Source organism: Erinaceus europaeus, chromosome 9, assembly GCF_950295315.1.
Source record: "Erinaceus europaeus chromosome 9, mEriEur2.1, whole genome shotgun sequence".
Classification (NCBI taxonomy): Eukaryota; Metazoa; Chordata; class Mammalia; order Eulipotyphla; family Erinaceidae; genus Erinaceus; species Erinaceus europaeus.
In genome coordinates, this window is record NC_080170.1 from 102,451,127 (window position 1) to 102,468,713 (window position 17,587).

Consider the following 17,587-nt stretch of genomic DNA (forward strand, 5'->3'; position numbering starts at 1 on the left):
GCTGACAGTAAAAGAAAAAACATCTACAGGTGTCTCTCTTCCTACCTCTTGATACTCCCCTCCCCTCTGTCCTATCAAATGAAAGGAAAATGGCCACCTGGAGTGCTGGATTCATCATGCAGGTAGCAACTGCGCTGGTGGCCAAAAAACAAAACAAAGGAGACAAAAACAAACAAACAAACATAAAAATAAACCCTGTAGTGTCCAGAGGAAGAATGTACTTATACTATTTTTTAAAAATCAGGCAAAGATTCAATTTTCTCCAATTAGAACCAGTTGTCACAGGTTGTTTATTTCTAAGTCCATGTCCAGTTAAACAAATGATCCATATTTCCACATACAGTAATACTGTGTTTCTATAAAAAGTAATGAGGGAAGGTTTTGTGTACTAAAATGGAGAACTTGAAATATTATAAGCAAAAGCAAAGCCAGAAAGAAACAAAGGATTTGACAAAAAAGAATGTTGAGGAGGTAGTTTAGCAAAGAGACTTTCATACCCGAGGCTCTGAGGTCCCAGGTTCAATCTCCAGGCACACCATAGCCCAGAGTTCAGCAATGCTCTGGCAAAAAACAAAAAAGTTTAGAAAATTCAAGAGTAAATAAGTAAAGGACTGGCTAGTATGAGGGAATGTTACTGTTCAATAATCCTAATCTATTTCAATCTGTTAAAATTAAAAATTCAGTTTCTCAGTCAAATTGACTACATTTCTAATGTTAGTAGAACAGCACAGACATAAGACATTTCTATCTAGAGAGAATTCTGTTGAGTGAAATATGCTAGGACATGGGTGAGTAGCAGATAGCTGACTCATAAATGGGAACAAAGCAACAAAGGGACGATAAAGAATGAAAAGTCAATGATCTATAGTCTCTTACAACCTGCTGGGACTCACAGTGGGGATGAGAGGTGATGGGGGTAAGGGGTAAGGGACTGTGGACCTAGCGTCCTATGTTGGAGATGACAGTTTGGTGGAGAGTGAAGTATACTAACATATATCTTGGGGAAATGTGGAATTGCATCTCTGTGTCAGCAACAATCTTATATACTCTTTATATATATACATATATAATTGGTCAACAAATAAAATATTTAAGTAACAAGCAGTGAATTAAGTGTGAAAGCATGATGTCAATGACCTCTACCATCAACAGAAATAGGTGGCACACCAGAGAAAGGTCACTTTCCATCTCTGTTTCAATTTATTATTAGAAAGGTAAATTTTAGAGACAGTTTGCCAGGATGTCAACATATAATCATATTCAAAAAGGATCTGAATTATATTAAAGTAAAACAGGCAGTATGTGCTTTCAATCTGAAATTTTAAACATCTACATTAAGACTTCATTTATTCAGCAACTACTTACCAAGTAATTACTCTATGTAGACACTCAAAACACTTAATCAAGCATGAGGATAACGGGAAACAAAAGTCTTACTTTTCTTTTTTTAAATATTTAAAAAATATTTTTATTTATTTTATTTGACAGAGACAGAGAGAAAACAAGAGGGAAGTGGGAGACAGTGAAGAAAAAAGAGAAGTCTGCAACACTTTTTTCACCACTATCAAAGTGTTATGTTGCAGGTGAGGACTAGGGACTTGAACCACGGTCCTTGTGCACAGTAGCACATATGCTCAACTGGGTGTGCCACTACCTAGTCTTAGTTTTCTGAAGCTTACAGTCCAGTAAGTGAAGCATGATACACTGTCTGTTATAAAGGAAACACTGAATATATTTGTACTTGCAGAAGTAGAGCAGTTCTGTTTAACTTGGACATAATGTTCCCCTGAGGAAATAATCTATAAACAGAAAGCTGAAGAGTTAGTAAAATTTGAGAGCTAAGGACTTATATATGGAGAAACTGTTTTGCATAAATATCTCAAAGAAGAAATAAACACTTCACAAGAATTAAGGAGGAAAAAGAACAGTTAACAAAAATAATAAAACCTTGTCTTTAACTCCTAAAACTCCTCCATTACTGATCTTAGTTCAGATAATGCCTTCATAGGCTTTCCATGTTGGCAAGTAAAATAATAATAACAACAGCACTTGGTACTGAATATGAGTCTCCTGAAATGTGAGAGCGCTTCTTTTACTTTCTAAGCTTAATCAAGTAAACATATTTTCTAAACTTTTCTTTTTCTTAAGATTTTTCTCTTGCTACTTAAACTTCTGTTAAATCACTCCAAAGTAAAGAATGAAAAGCCCCCCGCCTTTTTTGTTTTTTTTTTAACTTACCAACAAGCAGTATAGCAAATGATGGAGAAAGGCATGATTCTACTATAAGAAATTCTGATACTAAAGTTAAACAACTCCCTCTCTGGGCAGCTGGGAAACCTGTATTAACTAAAAACTATGACTGACCCTAGCTGTGATTGATAAGGGGTACTCTACTGCCAATAAAAGATATGTATACCAATATTCCCCAAATCACTCTTGTTGAACTTGTATAGTTCAAGTTAATTTTCCAATAGTGAAATGAGCCTGAAAAAACCACACTACTCAGCCTTGCCCCTACAAATGAGCTCCACCACAACTGAAGTATTCTTGCACAGCAAGTAACTATGAAAACAAGGATTTACAAATGCAAAAAATGTTTCTCTTAGAAAGACATTATGTGGAAATGCACATAATATTTTATCCAAACTGATAAAACCACATAAAACTCTATGTACATATATACTAACAAAAAAATACTGTTGCGATAGAAACACTTGATCTTTTCCCCTGTGAAATATCTAAATTGAGAACAGTGTATTTTTAATCCAAAGGAAATACATTTTCATTTTCACTATGAGGTAAAACAAAAATTATATTTGTGTTTAAAACATTACTCAAAAAGGAATGTGGAGCTATTTATGACTATCTTAAATTAGTAAGTGGCATTAATACTACTGTAAATGAAGGCTAAGGCTTGGCAGCTTAATAGCAGTGATGATTTAGTCATCACACCTCACAATCTAGTCATTTGCAAACGTTTTAAAATAAGTCTTCATTGTGAAGAACATATAGTTACGGAGAGAAAAAAAAAATCAGAAAAACTAATCATCATTGCTTTAGCTCAACCCACATGCCTGTTCTTAAGGGTATCCATGGCAGCAGTGATGCAACAAGCCTACCTAGCTCAGGGTGCCTACACAAGTGGGAGAGAGGGGAGGCGGATGATGAAAAAGATTTCACTTAGAAAGGTGGATTAGTATTAGTATGATAGAATTACATCAACTATATTACATCTTCTAAAATATACAAAACCATAAAATTCTCTAAAGAGCAGGAAAGACACAAAGAGAAAACACTAGTTAGTGCTCTAGGTGAAAAGAAATGAAGAATTTTGTTCTTTCTGTTGTAATTGTTGGGTACATATGTTCAAAGGGCTTTCTAATAATAGAATAATTTTAATTTAGCTCTTCTAAAAGTAAACTAAACATTTTAGTTTTTCTAATATGAGCCTATATCTTTTTTAAAATCTTGCTTTTAACTGTTACATAATACTTTATAAAAACTTTAAGATACTGCTTATAGACAATTTTCAAAGAAGCAGTAGCAGCTCTCTTTTGCTTTATAAAAAAGTTAAAGCAGACATTTTTAATCTACTAAGAAGGGTATGAAAATTAATATTAAGAAATAAGAGGTAAATCACTGAACAAATCACAGAAATTTATAAAAAGAGATCACATATGGGGAAAAAAAAGGTTCTGCTTTCCAGATTCATTTACCTTCCAAATATTCACTAAGAATATTTCAATATGACAATCTAACTTAAAGTCCACAGAAGATATTCCTTTATAAATAGGCTGGTACCAGGATTGTATGTCTATGTCCCATTAAAAGACTGCTACTCTGAGCAATAAGCAAATAGAACTAATTTCCACCAATTTTCTTGCTTTTCCTCTTGTGGGAAATAAGTCACTACTTCAGAATTTACAATTTTTCTTATTCTGTCAATGAACATAATTTTAAATTCAACAACTTAGTCTTACAATCACTGTCATAAGTATACAAAACAAAAGCCGTAAAAGTAAATTAATCCATATTTTAAAATACCAATGATTAAGTTTAACTGCAGTACACTGAACCTTACACAATCACACAATGTCTACAAACTGGTGCTCAAAAATAAGAGAAACACAAGAGAGTAGATAAGTATACTGTACTTCAAGGAGAATGAGCAAAGCAGACTTTAAACAAGTATCTCATAGATTAACTTTGTAAGCTTAATCATCTTAAATCCCTATCAATTATCTTTCCAAAGGAAGCACAATCAGAACTGATCTTTTTTCTTTTTTTAAATATTTTTTGCTATACTGCCAATAGATGGAAGAGTTCAGAAAATGTTCTCCAAATGAGTTATACTTTCTACCAGAATGACATATTGGGATAGAAGTTAAGTTGGGGAGAGGGAGAACTTTGAGAACGTAGCTTGAAGATTTAAATATAACCAAGTTCTTAAAATTTTTTCTCTATTGAGGTAAATGATTCTTATCAATCTCAGAGGAAAAGATAGTCATTCAACAAACTACTTTTAGCTATATGAAACACATTTCAGAATATTACCTCTCCTAAAGGAAATGTACTTAAGCATCACACAAATTCAAACATCTATTTTCAAGTATGAGAACAATGGTTTTACTTTATTTTTAAATACATCATAAACAAAAAATATCACTAACAAGGAAAGTAGAAAGCATACTACATCTTACCTTTGTGGTTACAATGCACAGGCAATCCATTACTCTAACATTACAATATTTTATCCATAGAACAATTTATTGTAAACTATTTTAAATAGCCTATGTGAATAAAAAATTAAAATAAAGCTATGTGATGAAACCATAAATAAAAAGTCATAACTGTGAGAGTATCTCTTCAGGATCCATTCTTAGAGGTAGCAATTTTTCTACTATCTGAAATAGCAGAAGCCAGAATGTATCACGTGCCCTACAATCTTCTTTATGTAATCTGTATCTGAAGAACTTGAAATTATCCCACAAAACACAGTGGAAGATGTCAGGGTTTATTCCACAAGAGTTCACTGCTGCTTCGGATGCTATTTCATTAATCCCTCTTTTCAAGATAGGAGGTTGACAGGGAGTCATCTGATGAAATACTCCACAAAGAGGTTTCCCAGCTATGAATTTAAATCTGCTTCTTACTTGCTAGTTTGGATTTAAAAAAGAAAGAAAGGAAGGAAGGAAGAAAAAAGAAGGAAATCACTGAAAAAAAAAAAAAAGCAAGCAGACATTTCTTCCACTAAACCATTTCAGCAACTGCAGCTTGCAAAGTAATGACTTTCTCAGGCAGTAATGAATGGAATATTCCATGTGTTATTTTTAAGAAGGGGAGAAGGAAGAGCAAAATACAATTTTTAAAAAAATATCTCTCAAATTTAGTTCTTCTCTTTTTGTAAAAACAAGCAAAAATCCCAAAACAAACAAACAAACAAAACCCCCACTAATTTGTTACCAATGAAACCAGATTTAACTTCTGTACTTAACTAAATTCATTTCACTTAATCCCCTCCAAAAACTCAAAACCACAAAAAGACAACTTTATGTACTGATTCAAACTCCTTAAGACTGTTTTTAACTGAGAAATAGTCTGGTTATAAATTTCTCCTCAAAATCATAAGCAACAGAAGTACTTGGGCTATTGGGAAGTGACACAGAGATACAAAGGAGCCAGGTGGTAGCACACCTGGTTAAGCGCACACATGACGACAGTGCACAAAGACTCAGGTTCAAGCTCCTGGTCCCCACTTGCAGGGGGAAAGCTTGATGAGTAGTGGAGCAGGGATGCAGGTGTCTCTGTCTCTCTCTGCTCCCTTCCTTCTCAATTTCTGTCTCCATCCAGTAATAAATAAAAATATTTTTTAAAAATAAATAAGGCCCCACCTGCAGGGGAGTCGCTTCACAGGCGGTGAAGCAGGTCTGCAGGTGTCTTTCTCTCCCCCTCTCTGTTTTCCCCTCCTCTCTCCATTTCTCTGTCCTATCCAACAATGATGACATTAATAACAACAACAATAAAACAAGGGCAACAAAAGGGAATAAATAAATAAATAAATAAGGATGGTCCAGGAGGTGATGCAGTGGATAAAGCATTAGACTCTCAACCATGAGGTCCCAAGTTCAATTCCTGGCAGCACATTATCAGGGTGATATCTGGTTCTTTATCTCTCTCCTATCTTTCTCATGAAAATAAATAAATTATTTTATAAATAAAAAATAGATAAGGGATACAAAATATGTGCAGTCTCATAAGCTCCCAGCCTCGTTTCCCTATTAAAAACATATAGTAGAGAAGAGCATTACTTGCAACTTTTGTCCACAAACTTTCCTTATAACTTGAGATTTAAACTGATCTGTTCCATTTGTCTCTTGCAACTCACACTTACTCCTAAATATTTCAATTATGGATGGAATCAACAACTTTTATATTAAACCAAATTCCACTATAAGGATTATAAAATTCATGTATAATACTTAGACCTAGTACATAATAAGAACCATCATTTTACTGATTATTTAACAGGTGATAGTGTTTTGTTCAGACCTAATAGGATATACCTAAGATAGATTCAGTAGGACTTTACCTTGAGCAAAATCAAATGAAACTGTTGTAAAGATAAAATAATTTTTACACAACACTTAAAATTACAGCAAATGGGAGCTGGGCAGTGATGAAGCCAGTTGAATGTATAGGTCACATGTGCCAAGGACCCAGATTCAAATCCCCACTCCCCACCTGCAAGGAGGATGCCTGACAAGCAGTGAAGCAGGTCTGCAGGTCGGTCTCTCTCTCTCTCTCTCATCCCCTCTCCTCTCAGTTTCTCTTTGACCTATCAAATAAAATACAGAAAAAGAAAGAAAGGAAGGAAGGAAGGAAGGAAGGGAGGAAGGAAGGGAGGGAGGGAGGGAGGGAGGGAGGGAGGCAGGCAGGCAGGCAGGCAGGCAGGCAGGCAGGCAGGAGCAGTGGATTCACTATGCTATCTAAGGCTCTCTTTGTGTTCCAACATATGATCAATCCTTGAAAATGTTCCAAATAGGGGGACTGGGTAGTGGCACACCTGGTTGAGCACACATATTATAGTGCACAAGGACCTGGGTTCGAGCCCCCGGTCCCCACCTGCAGGGGGAAAGCTTTGCGAGTGGTGAAGCAGTGCTGCAGGTATCTCTCTGTCTCTCTCCCTGTCTATCTCCCCTCCTCTTCTCAATTTCTAGCTGTCTCTGTCCAGTAAATAAATAAAGATAATTAAAAAAAAAATTTTTTTAAAAGAAAATGTTCCAAATATATCTAAATTCTTCACATCTGACTTCTAGGCCTCTATTTCCTTGTTGATTTTTTTGTCCAGATAATCCGTCTGTTGCTGGGAGTGGTATGTGAAGGTCTCCTACTATTATTGTTGTCTCCTACTATTATTGTTGTCAATGTCTCCCTTGAGGTCCGTAAGTACTTGTTTTATAGACTTGGGTGCACTCATATTGGGAGCATATATATTGACAATGGTTATGTCTTCCTGTTGGATTAATCCTCTGATGAATATGTCTATCTCTGTCTCTTATCCTCTATGCCTGAGTGTCTGTTTTATCTTATATGAGAATAGTCATTCCCACACTTTTGTCTGCATTATTGTCTTGGAATACTTTTTTCCAGCCTGTTACTTGGGGCTTCTGACTGCCTTTCTTTCAGATGTGTGTTTTCTGAAGACACAGCATAGTTTGATCTTGATTTTTAATCTATTAAGTCACTCTGAATCTCTTGATTGGTGAATTTAAGCCACTTACATTTAGTCTTTCCAGTGACTCTTGACCATTGTGTCAAGAATAATGGAAAGACTTGGAAAAACAGAAGGCCCTGTGTAGAGTACCTGACATAGTATTGCAATAGTAGTGAGACAAAATTAACTCTCTGCGAAAGATTACTTGATGTAAAATAATAATAATAGTAAGTAAACAAATGAAAAAAGTAAAAGTTGAATTAAGAAAGACCAATTTTTTATTCAAAGTAATTTAGCTGTATGCCAAAACATGGCAAAGCACTGCTATGGTGTCTATTTTCTCTCTCTCTCTCTCTCTTAAAATGAAGAATAGAAAAGTGGGCCAGGGAGTTGCCCAGTAGGGTTATGCATGCACAAAATCCTAAATTTAATCCCCAGTGTCACAAAAATAAACAAAGAAAAAATAAATTGTTACTAATTCATGAAAAATATAAACCTATAGATCCAAAAAAGTTCAACAAATGCCCAAGTTTCAACAAGAAACATGAAAAAAACTCTAACAACGGGAAATATATTGGAATGATAAGCACTAAATTCAGGACAATAACTAATTTGGGGGGGGATAAATGAGAGAAATGTAATCAACTTCTTTTTCATTTAGAACGACTGAGGCAGAGACACCATAGCACTGAAGCTTCTGTCATGTCCTAGTATTTACTGGGGCTTGGACCTGGGTCATACAAATGCCTTATCCAGTGAGCTCTCTCTAGCCCTTTATTTTCCTTAAACATTATTTATTTAATAAGATAGAGAAAAAGAGAGGCAGAGTGCACACACCAGACCATGGTTATGTCAATGACAAGAATCAAACTCCATACCTCACTCATGCAAATCCTGGGGCCTATCACTGAACCACTTTCCACACCATCACATTGTTTAAACATGCTGCATAGTAGGTGCACAGACATTTACATATTCTCTACAGTTCCTGTATTATTAAAATCATGTTCAATAACACACAAGAACTAGCTGCCCTAGAGAGGCAACAGTCTTCAAGAACAGAAAAGATCAGGGTTGGGAAGACAGGACAGAGGCATTAGCCCTTAGGTCTCAGTGGTCACAGGTTCAATCCCTAGGACTACTACATACCAGAGATGAGCAATGCTCTAACTCTCTCTCAAAAAAAAAAGAGAGGTTTTTTTTCCTTCTTCAAAAATAGCAAGCGGTAATGAATGCCATCTCACCACCACCACCCCCCCAAAAAAAGAGGTAAAGATCTAAAATGATACCAAGGAAGAATTTATACCCTCTACCCTTTGCTACACTCTTAGGAGTGTGCAACACTTTAACACAGATTCTAATTTCTAAAACTTACCATTAACAAAGCTTAATATCTGTGTTGGTCATCTAAATTTTATACAAAATACCCCCATTTCATATAAACAGCATAGGGTGAGTTCTGTTTACTTCACATATGATAAAATTAATGAAAAGAGAAACTAAATAAAATGTCCGACATCTTACAATGTAGTGCAATAGGTCTGCATAAGCAGATATAGAAAGTTACAGGATGATACAAACTCATATACAGCAATGTCATGCTAAATGCACACACATATAGGCACAAATGCCAAGTAATAATTAAAATATATAGGATTACCTGAACATATGCCTAAGCAAATAAACATAAACCTGGATTTATCTTTTTATTCAGATATTCTTTGAAGGAAAATTAGAGAAAAAGAAACTTGTGACTGTGTAAAAGGAGCATCAGAAACCACGTTACAGTACATCAGAAATGAGAAGCAAAGAATGAAAAATAGCAATACTTTTTTCTGTTTTCTTTTGTTTTATTTTCTACCAGAGAATGGCCCAGTGCTGGCTTATGACAGTGCCAGGAATTGAATATGGGACCTCAAAAGCCTCAGGCATAAAAACTATCCATATCCTTTATGATTTCTTCCCAGCCATAGTGATAGCTTCTCTTCTTCAGTGTGCTTATGTTTCAAGAGGACAGACCACAGTACAGCTCCACTTTGGCATATGTGGTACAAGGGATCAAACAAACCCAGAGTCTTGTGCTAATCCTGTACTCTACCCACTTGACAGGAAATTACTTTTTCCAAGAAGCACAGGCAGTAAAGAGAAGGAAAACTACCAGGTTTTCCTAAGAAGTATTTTTTTCTTTTCTCTGCTTTTCTTTTAATAATTCTTTGAACATAGTATAGAATAAAAGGAAAGGTAGGAGCAGAGACCCAAGAGAAAGAGAGTTTAAATACTACATTAGGAAAGAGAAGAAAGGAAATCCAAAGTAGGATAGGGTGAAGAAAACCTGGGACTTTGGAGCCTCAGGCATGAGAATCTCTGCATAACCATTATGCTATCTACCCTCGCCCAGAAATTGTTAGTATTATTGAAAGGAGACTATCACATAACTGAAACACATGTTTGTTAAATTAAGAGTTTCTGTAGTGACTAGGTTTCACTGTTACAATCAAAAAAGGAAGAGAGTATCTTTTTCTTGAATTAATTAATTTATTAATGAGAAAGGAGAAGAGAGAGAAAGAACCAAACATCACTCTGGTACATGAGCTGCTGGAGAATGAACTCATGCTGACAGTATAATGCTTTAGGCACTGCACCACCTCCTGGGCCACAAGAGGGTTTTTTTTAAGTGCAAACAAGGAGCTATCAATGCTTTGATGTTGGAAATGACACAGGTGCAGATACAGAACATTTAGAATCATCCATATGTTGAGTTACAGAAAACATATAATCAAAACTTGTAATTCAAGATTAAGCAAAGATAATTTCCTGCAGAACATAAATCTACTCCCACTGTGGCATGCTTAAGCTTTACCACGATTTTTATTTTATCAGTAACTGTATAATATTTGTCTGAGGTTTCCTATTCCAATCCAGATGACACATTTACCAAAGTGGTAGTCTGCCCTAGCTCTCTCTTGTGAAATTCTAGCACTGCTTCAACACTCGCAAAGCTTTCCTTCTACATGTAGGGACCAGGGGTTAGAACCTGGGTCCTTGTGCATTGTAACATGTAAGCTCAACCAGCTACACCACCACCCAGCCCCTAGAATGATGCATCAACTTCCTAATCTTTGGTGTTGGAGGTTGAATAGTGAGTGGAGTATTGAACTCACATGAAGTACGGAGTCTGAAATTTGACTTTTATTGTTAGTCTCCTTATTAACAAGGAAATGCAAGTAAAACAATGCAAGCTACCAGGACATACCTATTAAAATGGTTAAAGTTACTAATAAAAAGATTTGACAATAACAAGTAATGGCAAATAAGACAACTAAACCTTGCACATATTATTGATGATTATAACAACAGATACAATCATTGTTCTAAAGCTGTGTAATTTTTTATTTTTATTGCTGCCAGGGTTATCACTGGGGTTCAGTACCTGCACAATCTACTTCTTCTGGTGGCCATTTTTTCTTTTATCTTCTTTCTTTTTTAATAAAGACAGAGAAATTAAGAGGGAAGGGGAGAGAAGTGGAGAGGAAAAGGAAAAGGGGAGGGGAAGGAGAGGGAAAGGAGGTGGGAGAAGGAAAGAGAAAAGGGAGAGGGGGAGATGGCAGACACTGCTTCACTGCTCCTGAAGTCCCCTCCCATAGGTGGAGACTAGGGGGCTTGAACCCCAGTTTTTGTGCATGGTAATGTCACCACCAGCCCTAGCCCACAGATATAAGCATTCTGGAAAACGGTTATAATTCTAGTCCAGTATAAACATATTCATATCATTTCCACAACTGGGTAAAGACTCAATAGCAATGAATGCAGTTATCCCAAAAGACATAATCAGTTCTGCTATAATGCTTGTTTTGAAATACAAGTTTATTCCAATGTGGCTGATATATTAAGAAACAATATGAACATAATGCAAATGTTTGTGTTTCACCTTATCAATGAGAAACACTAGGTGAAGGAAAGAAGTGTATTCAGAAGAACCACAAAGCTATATTAAAAATGTACACACTTGAGACTTTAGTTCATTTAATGTTATAAGTCACACTTATTCACAACTGGTATCATAACCTCTCATCCAATTTCAAATAACTCCTCCTACCAGCCCATCACAAGAATTAATGAACTTCATCTTGACACATACTCTCATACCAAATAAATTTTTTGTTTCTACAGTATTTGGTCTTTTTTCTTTTTTTTTTTTTCTTTTCTTTTTTTTATTTCTTTATTGGGGAATTAATGTTTTACATTCAACAGTAAATACAATAGTTTGTACATGCATAACATTCCCCAGTTTCCTATATAACAATACAACCCCCACTAGGTCCTCTGTCATCCTTCTTGGACCTGTATTCTCCCCCACACACACACCTTTTTTTTTTCTTAGTGCCACCTAGTTTATTACAAGGGCTCAGTGCCTGCACTACAAAATCTACTGCTCCCAATGGCCATTTCCCCCCTTTTCTCCTTTCTTTTACTTGAAAGGACTGAGAGATATTGAGAGGAGAAAGGTGGAAAGGTGAAGAAGTGAAGAAAGAAAGAGAGCAAGACTGCATGTGCAAGAGGGAGGGAGGGAGGGAGGGAGAGAGTAAGGGAGAAAGAGAGAAAGGGACACCTGCAGTATTGCTTCACTACTTGTGAAGCTTCCTCCTGTAGATGAGGACTAGGAGCTTGAACCTGGGTTCTAATTAATGGTGACATATGTGCTCTATCTGGTGCACCACTGCCTGGTCCCAGTATATATGTATTTTTTTTTGGCCATGGGACATGTGTAAAACTGTGTGGTCACTTTGTTTTCTTTATATCTATCTATCTCTATATTATATATGTATGGATATATGACATTCACCAAATTTTGAATGTTCAACTCCATATACCAATTTATCCATATAAATCTTTTGAGTTTTTACTAACAATTTAGCAGAGTGGTGATCTTTAAGAATATATTTGTTGTGCTATAGAATTGACAATAGTGTAAAAGACTGTTCAAGGCAGTACTAACAACACAAAATAGAAACAATCCAAATAACCACCAGTAGTAAAGTGGTATTTTACACAATGATTATGAAAATCATATACCACAGTGAAAATTGAAAAGATTCAACTATATAGATGAAATTTATGAATGTAAGAAAAAAGCCAGGCACAAGAGAAAATACGCTGTATTATATATATGAATGGACAAGAGAGAAGCAGAGCACCACCTTGGCACATAGAATTCAGGGATCAAAACTAGGTCCTTCATGCTCACAGGTCAGATACTCTATTGTGCCACCTCTCTTGGGACACTAATACGCAGGTTTTAAAAGAGGCACAGATAACCTCAGGAATTAAAAAAAAACAAAACTGGATAGTCCTCTGAAGAAAAGCAAGTACTATACTAGTATATTTCCTTTTAAAATACGATCTTAATTTATGTAATTATACATATTTATGTATTTAAAATACTATAATCCACATGCCATAAAATTCACCAAATTTAAAGTTCATAAGTGCTTTTAGTATATTCACCAAGTCATGCAGCCATCATTACTATCTAATTTCAGAGCCCAATAATAGTCATTCCACTTCTTTTCCTTGACCTAGTATCTGGTCACAGTGCAGTAATTTATCAAACTATACATTTAGCATGGTGCTTCAATGCTAGCAAAAATTTTAACCTAGGTCCACAATAAATATGAACCAGAAACAGTGTAGCTAATATTTTACAAATCCATTTGAAATAGACTAACATGGAATAAATCATATATCAGCTAAGGGAATTCAAATGAAAATTATCAAAAAGAAAGTGATGAAACACAATACAGAGGAAAGTAAGGAAAGACAAAACAACATATTCTCTAGTCTAAGAGAAACATAGAAGCACGTGTCAGCATTAGTAAAGAGAACCATGAACTGGTGTTAAGAAGTTTGGGGGGACAGGGGGAGTCTGAAATACAAAGATAGGTCCAAAATAGCTGAATAAGCTAGGTCAAGTCACTTTTCCATCCCAATCTCCCACCCCCAGTATCTTGGTTTCCTCATCTTTAAAATAAAGAAAAGGGATCAGCGGGAGTCTTTGATTCCTTCTACTAAAAAGGAAAAAAAAAAGATACTTTCATAATTAAGATAAAATAAAAATTGTCCAATTCATTATAAACAGAGGTCTGATAGCCCTCTCACTAGTTTTTCATGATTTATTACAAAAGCTGAATTTATTTCCCAGATACTTCTCTAGTATTAACTAGAAGAAGCTAAAATCAAATCACACACCACCCTCAAGTGACTGTTTCTCAGAATCATTTTAAAATGTTTCACATTTGTCATGTCATATCTATAACAACCAACAATAGCACAAGAACAAAAAGAACATAACTGAAATGGATATGCACAAAGAAGCAGCTTTTACTACAAAACCAATTCTGACTTGAAAATGTATTGGTAAGTCTCCAATAAGTTTTAGTACTTAATACAATCTTTCTTTTTTTTTTTTTATATTTTATTTATTTTATTTTTGAGAGAGATACAGAGAGACAGAGACAGAGAGAAACACCAGAGCACTGCTCAGCTCTGGCTTATGGTGGTGCAGGGATTGAACCTGGGATTTAGGAGCCTCAGGCATGACAGTCTGTTTGCATAAACATTATGCTATCTCCCCCGCCCTTCATACAATCTTTCAAGCCAACAAAGAATCCTTGGGATAAATTTAGCAACTAAACTGCTCTCAGAAAGAAAACCAGAGCAAAACCATCGTTTGAAGTACAATTTCCATCTAATAATTACACTGGTGGAACCTCATCAAGGCCTATTATGCAAAGTATTTTTAACAGTTTTAAAGTTAAATTTTCAACAATCCACATAATTTCAAGATAGGGTCTCCAGAGACTCTGAGCTTTTCAAAAAGTTTTAATTCCACCATCTGTACTCTATTATTAATAAAGTAATATAATATCTTCATGATATGTCCATTTTTAATATAAACTGAAAGAACTTACTCTCCCCCCAAAACTGCTCACTAGAGGTAATAAAGGTCCTAGCTTCAATCCCCAGCTCCACCTTAAGCCAGAGCTGAGTAGTGCTCTGGGTAAAATAAACAAGCAAATATAGCAAGATAAAATAATTGCTCACTGAAAACGGCTTAAGGTAAAGAGGGTTTATCTTACCTCTACACTAGGGCTAAGGCTGCTTGGCAGTGTTTCTGAAGTCACAGTAGTGCTCGGAAGACTAGAAATGTCCCAAGTATTCACAGGTTGTATTGGTTCAGACTGCTTTGAATGATCTATACATTTTGGGTTATCCAGTAAGGTCACTTCATAAAATTCTTGAATATCTGGAGGTGAAGGAAAAGAAAAATTCAAAAGTATTTGTATTATATTATTAAATAATGCATTACTAAAACAATATTATCTCAAAAGCAAACTTTTTATCATTATAAAAAAAAGCCCAATCTTAGAATGTACTTAAAACACTGCTATAGTCCCATCACAGTCTGTGGGGCACAATGCAAAAGTCATAGACATAGAAAGAGGGTTTCAATTTGTGATGGTGTAAGAAATTTGGTGGTAGTGCTATGTGCGTGTGTGTGTGTGTGTGTGTGTGTGTGTGTGTGTGTAGTGTTTGTGTATGTATTTATTGGTATGTAACTACACTCCTCAATAAAGGGGGGGAAACCTGCTGAGTTCAGTCCCTACTCTATTCTACCACCAATTAGCTAGGCATTTCAGTAAGTAAGTTACTTAACTTGAATAACATTGATTTTATCATTGTGAACTGCTACCAGGATAGAGAATAATACACACTGGCACATAACAGGCTCCTAATGCACAACAGCACGGAATAGGCTCCTACTAGACAGTACATTCTACAGGCAGGAGTCTTTGCCAATATTTTATATATTTTGTAAAGACTTTATTTATTTTTATTAATAAGAAAGATAGGAGGAGAAAGAACCATATATCACTCTGGCATGTGCTGCCAGGGATCGAATTCAGGACCTCATGCTTGACAGCCCAAATCTTTATCACTGTGCCACCTCCCGGACCACCAATATTTTATATCTTTGTACCACCAATATCCAGTATGGCAACGTAAGCCTTCAAATGGTTTTAACTGACCTTTTATCCAAACTCAAAACAAAAGTTAAATAAAATCAAAGAATTCCAAGTGTTTTTAGATGTTCCCTAGTTGTATTATTTAGGGGAAAAAAAGTATTGCAGAACTATCAGAGAAACCAAAAATTCAATTACAGTCACACATGATATCTTAAAAGATCAAATTACTCTGCTATCAGCTGGAACTGTATAAATTTACTACTCAACACTGATTACTCCTAAAAAATTCTGAGTGTTAGTTACACAACGTTTAGGTTTACCACTTACCTCTTCATTCACCTAATGTCATCATTTGGGGCTGATTTTTAAAGGGTACAGATTATTATTCAACCACAAAAGTAAGCAATATCCTGTATAGTATTATACAAAGTGATTATAAATAACAGATAATGTATCTTTTACTTCTTTCTCATTATGACAAAAAGATTTGCACTGCCAATAAAAGCAATGTCCTGGAGGGCTCAATTTGGTATAACAGCACAGGAACTTTAGTGGTGAGTAGTGTTATATGCCATACAGTTGTAAAATTATTCTAATATCTTACAATATTGTACATAAATATTAATTTTTAAAAAGAAAATGCAAATAAAAGCTGGATAATATTGCAAATTAAATAAATAAATACTGTTCAAAGTACTAATGATAAAAAGTATTTACTTTCTGTATCAACATTCTGTGACTTGAGTTACATTGGACCCAACTTCAAGCCCACAGTTCCCACCTGGGGGTGGGGGGAGCATCACAGAAAATGAAGCAGTACTACAGGTGTGTCTCTCTCTCTTTATAACCCTTCCCCTCTCAATTTTTCTTTGTCCTATCAAATAAAAAAAATAGTAAGTAAAAGGACATTAGCAAAGTAAGCAATGAGACAGATTCAAAATCAAGCATTCTATAAGATAAATGTCTAGTCCCTTTAGGAAGTCTATGGCAGACTGGGAAGCTAACATAACTGTAGCACACCATTCTTTCATACCTAAGGCTTGGAAGGCCCAGACTCAATCCTTAGCACCACCCTAAGTAAGAGATGAACAGTACTATGGGAGTGTCTCTCTCTCCAAAATAAATCTTAAAAAACTAAAAGAAAAAGTCTAGATTGATGACATAATTCACTTAAATATGGTATAATTTTGTCATGTGCACAACCCAGTGTCAAGCCTAGCTCCCCACTGCACTGAAGGAAGCTTTGGTACTGTGAGGTGTCTTTCTGCCTTTCTGTCTCTCTTAAAAAAAAAACTGTTATATATATATATATGTATATATATATATACACACACACACACATATATATATATGTCTGGGTTTTGACTGGTATGTGCATATGGAGATGAGTGAAGACAACAAGAGTCATAAAGGCATGACAATAGTGAGGGAGAACTATCTTGCAGAAGATATGGAAAAATCTTATTTCCAGAAGATATGAGCATGCAGATTTTTGTAGGAAAGCATGTATTTCTATATACGTAACATATATTCTATATATGTCCAATATATAGAAAGATCTACCTACATATATGAGGTATCTCCTACCAAAAAAGGTGGGGGGGGGGTTAGAGCTCTTAGTACATAGCATTATACTCCCCAAAGCATTAAATGAATATTGAGTAATTGAGGGCTAAGGAGACAGTATAATGGTTATGCAAAAGCCTTTCATGCCTGAGGTTCCAAGGTATGACCATAAGTCAGAGTTGAGCAGCACTCACACTTCTCTTTGTATCTCTCATTAAAATAGTAACAATAAAAAAAATACTGAGTAATTGGTTAGCTATCAAGATAAGTAACCCATATCACT

At 35.4% G+C, this 17,587-nt stretch overlaps 1 protein-coding gene across 12 annotated transcripts in view; it reads right to left on the bottom strand.

The window, feature by feature from the left end:
* DLG1 (discs large MAGUK scaffold protein 1) overlaps nucleotides 1–17,587 on the bottom strand; it is a 178,745-nt gene that overhangs the window by 144,734 nt on the left and 16,424 nt on the right. For 11 of the 12 annotated variants that reach the window (XM_060198474.1, XM_007517426.3, XM_060198473.1 and 8 more), the window contains exon 4: nucleotides 14,851–15,017. In XM_060198474.1, coding sequence (XP_060054457.1) covers nucleotides 14,851–15,017 — 167 coding nt within the window. Of the gene's footprint in view, nucleotides 1–4,700; nucleotides 4,806–14,850; nucleotides 15,018–17,587 lie in introns of those variants that run through there. The other variant, XM_060198475.1, reaches the window with a different exon arrangement.